We start from the raw sequence: 12,308 nt of genomic DNA, 5'->3' as shown, positions 1-12,308 counted from the left end.
TTTTGTAAGTTTCTATAAGATCCCACTCAATCTTCTAAATTCTAGCGAGTACAAGCCGAGTCTATCCAGTCTTTCTTCATATGAAAGCCCTGCTATCCCAGGAATCAGTCTGGTGAACCTTCTCTGTACTCCCTCTATGGCAAGAATCTCTTTCCTCAGATTAGGAGACCAAAACTGTACACAATACTCCAGGTGTGGTCTCACCAAGGCCCTGTACAACTGCAGGAGAACCTCCCTGCTCCTATAATCAAATCCTTTTGCTATGAATGCCAACATACCATTCGCAATCTTCACTGCCTGCTGCACCTGCATGCCTACTTTCAATGACTGGTGTACCATGACACCCAGGTCTCGTTGCATCTCCCCTTTTCCTAATCGGCCACCATTCAGATAATAGTCTACTTTCCTGTTCTTGCCACCAAAGTGGATAACCTCATATTTATCCACATTATACTGCATCTGCCATGCATTTGCCCACTCACCCAGCCTATCCAAGTCACCTTGCAGCCTCCTAGCATCCTCCTCACAGCTAACACTGCCCCCCAGCTTCGTGTCATCCACAAACTTGGAGATATTGCATTCAATTCCTTCATCCAAATCATTAATATATATTGTAAATAGCTGGGGTCCCAGCAATGAGCCTTGCGGTACCCCACTAGTCACTGCCTGCCATTCTGAAAAGGACCCGTTTACTCCTACTCTTTGTTTCCTGTCCGCCAGCCAGTTCTCTATCCACATCAATACTGAACCCCCAATACCGTGTGCTTTAAGTTTGCATACTAATCTCTTATGTGGGTCCTTGTCGAAAGCCTTCTGAAAGTCCAGATATAACACTTCCACTGGTTCTCCCTTATCCACTCTGCTAGTTACATCCTCGAAATTCTATAAAAATTCCCCGGTTATTTCGCCGGTGAAGGGATGAGATACGGATCTGTACCGTAGGCGCGCGGGCCGGGTTTGCAGGCCGCCCCTCAGATACGGAGATTAGGTTTGAACCATCTGTACTTCCCTGTATGCGCGATAAGCCTTTTGGTTACTGTATTATTCAGTCAACACCTAGTGATGTGTTTATTCATATATATCGCTTTAATTGAGATGGGTTTCACTTTTATTCTTGCAAGGAAAGATGTAGATTGGTCACTTTACTTACTAACCAATGTAATGCTTTGTTATCATAAGCTCCGCCTACTTCCACACTTGATATCATCGCAACCCGACATGGGCGGTCAGTCAATGTTGCCACAGCAGTTGAAGCAACATGCTGTAGTGTGTTATATGAGTTACTCAATAAATACTGTTACACCAGATCAGTGAGTATGTCTGAATTACTCAACAGGTGGGACCCCAACTGGCCCTACCCCCATACCTCAGCTTAGTCTGAGGCCAGTTGTTCTGTGCTGACTGGGAACATTTGGTGAGTCCCAGCCTGTAAGACATTCTGAGCATCATCCATTTCATTCCACGTTCAGAATGAACACACACTCACATATTCACAAGTGGTCTCCAGCAGATATGTCCCAGCCCATTGACTCTTCCTTGCAAACCCCACATTTATCCACCATCTCTTTTAGCATCCCAGCAACGCTCGCACCTTCTCTCAACTCAGTCACCCTTCCTCCAACCCTTATTCATCTTGTGCTTCACCCTTCCACTTGGTCCTCCCATTTCCTACTTTCATAGAGATATAGAGTGATACAGCGTGGAAACAGGCCCTCCAGCACAGCTTGCCCACACCGGCCAACATTTCCCATCTACACCAGTCCCTCTTGTCTGTGATTGACCCATATCCCTCCAAACATGTCCTATCTCATCTGGTACCTCTGAACTGTACAGAACTGGGTTGGGGGCAAGTCACTCAGGATCTGAGGGATCACCAAGCCTTCTGCATTTTGTTTGACCTCAATGCCGCCAAGAATATGAAGAGGGACTAGGTGGAGCTTGGGGTCAATCACGTTCCTCTGATCATCCTGTCCTTCCCCACTGCATCTTTCACTCCATTTCACCCATCCAAACATCTCCATGATTTCACATGCTTTGCTGCCCTTAAAAAAAAAAAGATTCAGGAAAACATTTTCCGTCTGCAATGGGTCATAACCTCAAGTAAAGGGCCTGTCCCACTTACGCGACCTTTACAGGCAACTGTCGGCACCCGTCAGTGGTCGCCAAAATTTTCAACATGTTGAAAAGTCAGCAGGGAACAGAAAAACGCTACAACTCTTTCGAGACCTCTCACGATCATAGGAGACTTCTCATGACCATAGGGGACTTCTCACGACCATACAGGCGACCCCTGGCGACATGTTGCGGGTGACCTATCACGACCATAGGAGACCTCTCACCACCATACAGCCTATGGTCGTGGGAGGTCTCCAAAGAGTGGTAGCATCTTTCTGGTCGCCGCTGAATTTTCAACATGTTGAAAATTTGGGCGACCTATGACGTGTGTAGGCAGTCGCCTGTAAAGGTCGCGTAAGTGGGACAGGCCCTTTAGACTTCAACTGACAGCCAATAGTACCCGAGTTGATTGAATCCATGGGTGCAGTTTCAGTTGATTAAGGGACTTCTCCCCTGGCCCTCAAGGTCAAGTTGGCTGTGACCTGCAAAGATTATACTCTATACTGCCCAAATCCGGCAGTGTGTGCTCTCCTATTGTGATGTAGTCCCAGTTCATCCCCAACCAATTTGCCCTCATTAAATAGAAACCATTCAAAACTTTTGCCATCGCGCATATCTTTCAATTTGCCTAATTTCTGCAGAGCAGAGGGAGTAAAACATGCCTCTTAGTACAGAAAAAGCATCTTTCAAGCCACGTTCTGCAGTTGAGAACACAGCTAAGCTAATAGAGAAAATTAATTAGATGAATTCAAGTATAGGTAATAAAAATCTGAAGACTACTTTAAAAGGAATAAAAACGTATATTGGAAGAAATGATTAAAACAGAACGGCACGTACCTCAATGGGTGCCAACGTCATATCCATTTGTATTTCATTATTTCGTATTTCTGTTAGCGATTCCATGGCAAATCTAACGTCATCCAAATCCTGAATTGGTCGAGCTAAATTTTTCATTTGTGCACTGATAAATGCTGTAATTTCCAACATTTTTGCCTTGTACTGTTCGTTCAACAATCGACAAAGAACCATTTTCCACGCTTTGGCCTCTATCAGAAGAGCCATTTTAATGGGTTCTAATATTGAATGGGAAATGGGTAAGAAATAAAATAAGTTATTTTCTCATGTCTTTTATTTAACATAAAAACAAAGATTTCTGTCGTCCAAAATCTTTGTAATGTTTACACAGAAATCCCAACCTCCTCATCCACTGAGCCTACATAGCTCTGCAAGATTCTCACAACATTTTTTTTATTTTTTTTATTTTATTTTTATTAGAAGTACGGTAAATTACAATACTACACAACACATATATCTTAATACATTTTTTGTACCGCTTCATTTTTTTTTGAGCTTTAAGAAAAAGATAGAAGTAAAGAAAGTAAAGAAAGTGCGCAAGAGTCGTGAAGTGCAAGAGTGTTGGGAAAAGAAAGCCCCTTAGAAAAGAAGTTAGAGAAGGAAGTAAAGTGAGAAAGTAGACCCTAGAAAAGAAAGAAAAAGAAAATAGGAATAATCGCTCTATTATAACATTTTTGTTGTTTTACCTCCCGTTACCAGGTCCTAATACCATTTATTTATTTATTTGTTTTTAAAAATTACTATTGCACCTCATACTTGTAATAGGTCCAGAAACATAGACCATGTATTTTGGAATTGGTCTGCTTTACCTGCTAAGAGGAATCTCATCTCTTCCAGATGTAATGTTTCAAACATATTTGATATCCACATTTTATTTGTTGGTGTGGGCGCATTTTTCCACAATTTAAGTATAAGCTCTTTTCCCATTATTAGCCCGTAATTAAATAAATTCTTCTGAAACACGTTTAGTTCAGGGTTACCTTCCGATATTCCAAAAATAATCCATTCTGGTTTTGGTACCAGTTTTATTTTGATTAATTTTGAAAAAATATCAAATATTTCATACCAGAATTTTTGGATTTTTGTACAAAAAACAAAAGAGTGCGCTATGGTAGCTTCTTGACACAGGCATTTATCACAGATTTGTGAAACATTAGGGAAGATTTTATTTAATTTAGTTTTTGAATAATATAGTCTATGTAATGTTTTGAATTGGATGAGCGTATGTCGTACGTTGATCGAACATTTATGCACCTGTAGTAAATGATTATCCCAGCTCTCTTTTGAAATTTTTATAGCTAATTCTTGTTCCCAATCTCTTCTAATTCCATCTGTTGTGGGTATTTCTATGTTTAAAATGATATTATATAGGTACGATATTAGATTAGCTGATTCCGCCTTTGTCTTCATTGTCTTCATTGCTTCATCTCACAACATATTGCCACCCAGTTTTGTCACTAACATATTTGGATATATTTGACCCTCTCATGCAAATAATTTATGCAGATAATGTGACCCTCGCAGCAATCACAGCAGTGACTCACCATTAACAGGCTCACAACCTAAAATGTCATTATCATTATAAGGCACATGACCTTTTCAATGTCTTGTAACCGTATTCTTTGACTGTTGCCAGACCAATGTCCCTCCGAGATAAATAAAGCTGTATCATATTGTATCGTAAAAATGATTTATTTCTACTCGTGCACTCATTATTTCTCAATCCATATCATGCTCAAATTTTAATAACGTGTTATTAACATGTTAGGGATATGGGGAGAAAGCAGGGACAGGTTACTGATTTTGGATGATCAGCCATGATCATATTGGCTCGAAGGACCGAATATCCTTCACCTATTTGCTATGTTTCTATTTTTCTATGACACCTCATTGAAAGCCTTCTGAAAAACAGAATACACATCAACTGCCCACCTTACAGCCTCAAAAAAATCTTAACCAGATTTGTCATATATGATTCTCTTCTCATAAATCGATGCTGACTTTGGCAAAATCTATTTGTAAGTGTCCTCACTAGATCCATAATAATAGATTGTGGTGTTTTCCTTGCTACTGTTCTGATAATTAATTCTTTCAAACACTAGTTCCTCTGAAGAGTCAAAGTCATGGAGTGTTCCACAACATGGAAGCATTTCAGCCCTTTGTTCCAACATCGTCCATGCTGATCAAGTTGTCTATCTCAGCTTGTCCTATTTGCCTGCATTTAACTCATGTCCCTCCAAATCTTTCCTATCCATTAACCGGTCCAAAGTCTTTCAAATGTTGTCATTGTACTTACCTCTACCACTTCTTCTAGCGCATCGTTGCACATTTATGCAAATACATTGTCCCTCAGCCATCTTAACATCTTTCCTCTTTCACCTCAAATCTAAGCCCTCTGGTGTTAGACTGCTCTAGCCTGGGAAAAAGACTATGTCCATTCAATGGAATCTTTCAATGGTACAATGGATTCTTTATTATCACGCGTGCCAGGGTATTTTTTTTGGCCTGCAGATCATTGAGATAATGCCATATGAACAATACCCGGTGAGCACATAATGCAAACAAACAGCCGACAGAGTCAATATGCAATAGTCAGCAGATTTTTGTGCCATTTCACAGTCCCAGCTGCAGCCGGCCATCAAGGCCTGTTGCGGCCATCGCCTCCATCTGATCGTCCCTCGAACTGTCATCCTTCTCCTTTTAGTTTAGTTTAGTTTAGTTTGGAGATACAACGCGGAAACAGGCCTTTCAGCCCACAGAGTCCACGCCGCCCAGCGATTCCCGCACATTAACACTATCCTACACACACCAGGGAAAATTTACATACATACCAAGCCAATGAACCTGTAAACCTGTACGTCTTTGGAGTGTGGGAGGAAACCGATCTCAAAGAAAACCCACGCGATCACGGGGAGGGAGAATGTACAAACTCCGCACAGACAGCACCCGTTGTCGGTATAGAACCCGGGTCTCTGGCGCTGTGAGCACTGCAAGGCAGCAACTCTACCGGTGCGCCACCATGCCGTCATTCAGCAACAAGCTGTCTGAAGACACAATCACAATCACAATAATACTTTATTTGCCAAGTATGTTTTGCAACATACGAGGAATTTCAAAGGTACAAAGGTACAAAGGACATTTATTATCACATACACCAAATGGTGTCGTGAAATTTGACGCCATTGCAGAACACGAATAAAGATAAGACACAACACTAAAGAATTTAACAATAAACATAAAAACATTCCCCCACAACGGTTCCCACTGTGGGGGAAGGCAGCAAAGTCCAGCCCCATCCCCTGTTCATCAATAGTCGGGCCTATTGTGGCCTCCGCAGCCAGTCCGATGTTTTTAGGCCCTCTTGCCGGGAAGATGGAACTCCGGCATCGGGTGAACAATCCTCAGCGGCTTGGAAATGTCTGGAGCGGCCGCTTCCTCCCCGGAGACCGCGGCACCCGTAGTCCTCAGGCCGCGCTGGCTGGAGCTCCGACTCTGGCGATCTCGAATCCCAGGCTCTGCGGTGTTTTAAATCCAGCGCCGCCCACGGCTGGACACCCGCAGCCACAGCTCCTCGGATGTTGAAGTCGGCAGTCACAGCATTCCGGAGCTTACGGCACGGCAACGTGGTAACGCATCGCCCGCTCCTTGATGGTGTCCCTGCGCTGTGCCACCACCGAAGCTGTAGTCCCAGCCAGTCCCGACAGGAAACGCCGCTCCAGTCTGATGGTAGGCCGCGAGGAGGGGGGGGCGGAGAAGCAGCTCGGAGGGAATCTGCCTCTCCGACCAGGTAGGGACCAGGAAATAAAGTTTCCCCCTTCCCCTTCCCCCACCCACCACATAAAAGACTAGAAGGCGTCCAAAACAAACACTTTAACTCACTAAAAATAAAAAAGGGTGAAAGGACTAACAGCTGCTGGCAGGGCAGCCATACTCGACAGTGCCCCGTGATTTGCCAAGTCAGTCATAGAAATAAAAAGCAAAGGAACACAAAACATATTTTAACATAAACATCCACCACAGACACTCCCCCGCATTCCTCACTGAGATGGAAGACGAAAAAAAGTTCAATCTCTTCCCTTCTTTGCTCTCCCACGGTCAGGGGCCTCGAGCTCTCCATTGACGGGATGATCTTGACTCCCGTAGCCGGTGGCAGCCCTCCGCGTCGAGGCGATCAGCTCCTGCATCAGAAGGACCTCAGCTCCTCCACGCCGGACGATCGAATCCTGCGTCGGGGCTTGTCGAACCTTACGCGACATTGGATCTTCCGATATACAGGGCCTCTCCTGAGACTGCAAGCTCCCAATGTAAAGACTGCAGGCCACAGTTGGAGCGATCCTCCGCAAGGGATCGACTCCGATGTAAGCCCATGCACTGTAGTGGGGGCCATCGTCAGTTCGAGGAGGCCTCCAGCTCCATCGATGGTAGGCCGCAGAGCGACCGGAGAATGCGATCCGAAAGTTAATCGAATCTCTGGCAAGAGTTTGTCCCCCTGTATAAATGCTGTGTTTTTTTTACGTGATTATGGTCTGACTAATTTATATATTTATGCCAATTTAGGTAATTAACTTTTAAGCAAGACATTTTCTAAATAAATATGCATTTCAAAAATTCTCAATGTGCACAGATTTCACTCTCAGAACCATAACCAAATCTGCCATATAGAAACATAGGAAATAGGTGGAGTAGGCCAGTACTGCCATTCAATATGATCATGGCTGATCATCCAAAATCAGTACCCTGTTCCTGCTTTTTCCCCATATCCCTTGATTCCGTTAGCACTAAGAAGTAATTCTAACTCTCTTGAAACCATCCAGTGATTGGCCTCCACTGCCTTCTGTTGTAGAGAATTCCACAGATTCACAATTCTCTGGGTGAAAAAGGTTTTTCTCATCTCAGTCCTAGTTATCTACTTTAATGATCAAGTCTCAGCATAGTATTTAAATATGGTATTCGTCAATTATTGTCACGTGCACTAAGATACAAACATTATGAGTGTTATCCAGTCAAACCATGCTATACATGAGTAAAATCAAGCCATTACACAAAAAGTGGTGCAAAGAAAAAAATATTATCTATATAATAAAAATAGTATAGTTTTATCAATACTATAAACCAGGTGGCACGGTCAGTGATGGCAGCCTCGCCAACAGTCTCTTGTTTTTTTGTCTTTTTTGTTATTTTTAGTGTGATTTAAAACGTCTGTGTTAATGTTCTCTGGTTTGTTTTATGTGGGGGTGGGGGGGGGGAGGGGGGGGGGGGTACTTTTTTTTCAATCTCTTACCTTGCTGGAGATGTGATTGTTTTCCGGATCGTATCTCCGGTCGCTCTGCGGCCTAACATCATGGTGCTGGAGGCAGCGCTCGAGACTGACTTTGAGCCCCACCGCGGGGCCGTGGACTTACCATCGGAGCCTGCGATCCTTTGCCTGCGGCCTGCGGATTCCAACATCAAGGAGCTCGCAGTCTCGGGTACTGACTGGTGTTGGGAAGCTCCAGGCCGCAGGACCGGGGTTCGATCGCCAGCACGGGGGAGCTGAGATCCCCGCGATGTGGGAGCTTGATCGCCCCGATGCGGAGGGCTCGACCGCCGGCTACGGGCGCCAAGATGGTCCCAACAATGGAAGGTTCAAGGCCCCCGAACGCGGGAGAACAAAAAAGGGAAGAGATTTAAAAAGAATTTCGCCTTCCATCGCAGTGAGGAATGTGGAGGAGTCACTGTGGTGGATGTTCATGTTAAAATGTATTTTGTGTGTTTTGTTGCTTTTTATTGGTATGACTGTATGGCAAATCAAATTCCTCGCATGTTGCAATATGTACTTGGCTAATAATGTATGATTATGATTATGAAAATATCAGTTATAATATAGTTTACAGCACTAGAATGTTACAGCTACAAAGAGATAGGTTGTGAGATTCACTTATTTTACACTGTAGTTTTTTCTTCATAGTTCTTCAATTTATGATGTTAACTAATCCACTTTTTACATTAAATTGTCACAAACAAAGGGATTAACCGATGAATTTAATTTGAATTACACTAGTTTTAGCATTTGGTGTTGCAAAGAGCTAATCTAGATCTACTCCAGAAAACAGATCTGCAAGAATTGAAATCGATTTTCAGAGAAAGATGGTCTTTGGCACATCAAAGGGTTGAGGCCCAGGTTATTTTTGTTCCTCTTCTATTCATGGATAGGTGCTGGTCATTTTTTATTTGCATATTGAATTAATGAAGAATTTTCTTCATCACATTAAGCTGCACTCGTGCCTACCTGTATTTAGTTCGATAAAATCCACTGTAATTATGGAGTTAATTTCCTCAATCTCTTGTTGAAAATTAGCGTAGTACTCTATTTTTGTTCGTAGTTCATACAAACTGGGGCGGCTATCCATAAATGCCTGTTTAAAATTAACCAAAGAATAATTATAAACAAACACACCTTATTATTGTCACGTGAACCAAGGTACAATGAAAAGCTGTATGATGTACCCAGTGAAAGACAAGACTATACATAATACAGGTAACGGACGATGGGTACATCATTTAGGGCAACATTCTGGAGTCTCTCATTGATGATTGAGATAAGAAATGCAAAGGACACCACATATTCAGAATGTTCTACCCAAGAGAGCTTCAGAAGCTCAAGATTTATGAATAGTAATGGAACCAAGGAAAATGTTATTGTGAGAAAAATAGATTACTTTATATAAAATGTCTGCCCATTATCTGCCCTTGTTTCTCTTACAGGCACAGTATTCAATGGGCGCCTGGCCTCCAATACACTTGAGGACTGTCTCAGGACCAATAACCAACTGCACTGTCAGAATGGTTGTGAAATGCAAAACACCTGAGGCCTGTTTAAATAATTAAGATATTCAAGAAGTTTAAGTTATTAACTATTTCTTTTAAAGGTTAATGATTAAAAAAAACCCACATAAACATGCCCGAGAACAAATGAAAAAATATAAAGTCTTAATTAAATAAAAAATAAGCTCAACTTTTCATTCTACTTTATTCATTCATCATCGTTGAAAGCATTAGCGACGCAGTGGCGCTGGTTTCCAACGGGAACGGTGACGGATGCACCACACGTCTCTGTCCTCCAGCTCCTGCGGACTTCCGGCGCTGGAGGTATAGGATTTTGGTGTGTGTGCGCTTTATCATCGATTCTTACAATGCTATGTCCTACAGCGATCACAACTTCTACGGAAGTGTGGACGACCGCTAGAAGCTCATCCGCCCTTTGACAGGTCTTGTTTTTGGTCCCGCTGGGTGTCCACAGCCCCCTCATCACCTGGCAAACCAGGTGGGGGAGACGGTTTAGTCGCCGACTATCCGACCATGGAGCAGGTAGCACGGGAACTCCCCCCCACCTGACCTTTCTACTGGCAGTACATTTGTATTGTGCGTTTCAATGGGACTGTTGTACATGTCCGGGTTTAACCTGGAGGCGGCTCAGTGGGCACATTTGGGAAGTCTCTAAAGTTCAAACAGTCCAAATGGGCTTTATGTAATTACACTCATGCTGCAGGAGTAGGCCAGGTGATGCACCGCCATTCAATATGATCTGAATCATCCTAAGTATCCCGAGCCTCTCCCCATACCCCCTGATCCCCTTGGGGCGATCTCCCTCTTAAATATAGCCGAACGAGTCAACTACCCTCTGGCGAGAGTTGCCCTCGAAAATGTAGATCATACTCTACAGCTTATGTAGATTTCCATTACACAAGGCTCTGCGTAGGAGTAGGTCTTCGTAAAGGGCCTGTCCCACTCCCGTTCATGCTCAAGAGTAGGTTTCGTAACGTCCTTACTCAAGAGGCCTCGAGGCCCCAGCTGGTCGCGGCGTATTTTTCAATATGTTAAAAATTGCCCGCGAGTTAAAAAAGGGCGCCATGGAAAAAATCGATACTTTTTTTACTCGTAGGTTTAATCGTAACAGGTCGTAGTAGGTCGGCATGTTAGTCGTAGGTAATCGAGGGTAGTGGAAGATAGTCGAAGATAGTCTTCATTATAGTCGAAGGGAGGTCGAAGGAGATCGAAGGAGGTCGTCTTCACTCTCCACTATTCGGTGTCCAATTTTCCCCGAAGTTAGTCGTAGCTAGTCGAAGCTGGTCTTCAACATAGTCGAAGGAGGTCAAAAGAGGTCTTCTACATAGTCGAAGGAGCTCGAAGGAGGTCTCCTACATAGTCGAAGGTCTTAAACGTCATTTTTTCAAACTCTTCTAAACTCGCCAATTAGGTCGCCCAAGTGGGACAGCCCCTCAATTGATTCTCTTTCCACTGACATGCTCTAACCTTTTCAGTGTTTCCAATATTTTTGTTTTAATTTCAATTTTCTATGGATGTTGTATTTTTTCAAGAAGTCTTTGAGAATAACCTTGTATCACTTCCTCTATCACTTGGGAATCTGTTACCATGAGTGGAACCTTAGGATTCTTCTGAAGACCCAGGTCTCCATCCGAAACGTCAACCATTCCTCTCCAGGGATGCTGCCTGTCCCGCTGAGTCACTCCGGCATTTTGTGTCCATCTTGGGAATCTGGTGATGGCTATGCAAGTGATGCAGTCTGCTCATTAGAAATTGATGAGTGTAATTAGGGACTCCTTACTGAAGAATTGTCTCAACCCGAAATGTCACCCATTCCTTCTATCCAGAGATGCGGCCTGTCCCGTTGAGTTACTCCAACATTTTGTGTCTATCTTCAATATAGGGGTGTTTAACTGCAGAGGATGCTGATTGTTATCTGCTGCCAGTATGCCACCGGTCTTGTGCAGTGTTTGAAGTCTTGATCAAGAGAAAGCCCTATGCAGAGCAGGCACAAGGATTAGCCACCAGTGCTGACCTTGTTGCATTCAGGCTTAGAAGTACAGTTTCTTCATGGTTTCTTGGCTTCCCCAAATTTCTGTTTAGTTTAGTTCATTAATGTCACGTGTACCAAGGTACAGTGTAAAAGCCGTATGCTGTGTGTTAGACATTAGACAATAGGTGCAGGAGTAGCCCATTCGGCCCTTCGAACCAGCACCGCCATTCAATGTGATCATGGCTGATCATCTCCAATCAGTACCCCGTTCCTGCCTTCTCCCCATATCCCCCGACTCCACTATCTTTAAGAGCCCTATCTAGCTCTCACTTGAAAGTATCCAGAGAACCGGCCTCCATCGACCTCTGAGGCAGAGAATTCCACAGACTCACAACTCTCTGTGTGAAAAAGTGTTTCCTCATCTCCGTTCTAAATGGCTTACCCCTTATTCTTAAACTGTGGTCCCTGGTTCTGGACTCCCCCAACATCGGGAACATGTTTCCTGCCTCTAGCGTGTCCAAACCCTTAACGATCTTATACG

General features: G+C 43.5%; 1 protein-coding gene across 1 annotated transcript in view; it reads right to left on the bottom strand.

The window, feature by feature from the left end:
* The window catches only part of LOC129697689 (dynein axonemal heavy chain 8-like), a 474,747-nt gene that overhangs the window by 304,964 nt on the left and 157,475 nt on the right, over window positions 1–12,308 (bottom strand). The window contains exons 29-30 of the mRNA XM_055636398.1: window positions 9,239–9,365; window positions 2,953–3,188 (exon numbers count right to left, since the gene is read on the bottom strand). Coding sequence (XP_055492373.1) covers window positions 2,953–3,188; window positions 9,239–9,365 — 363 coding nt within the window. The remainder of the gene's footprint in view (window positions 1–2,952; window positions 3,189–9,238; window positions 9,366–12,308) is intronic.

This window comes from Leucoraja erinacea, chromosome 5, assembly GCF_028641065.1.
Source record: "Leucoraja erinacea ecotype New England chromosome 5, Leri_hhj_1, whole genome shotgun sequence".
In the NCBI taxonomy this organism is placed as follows: Eukaryota; Metazoa; Chordata; class Chondrichthyes; order Rajiformes; family Rajidae; genus Leucoraja; species Leucoraja erinaceus.
This window is presented reverse-complemented; position numbering and strand designations above follow the sequence as displayed.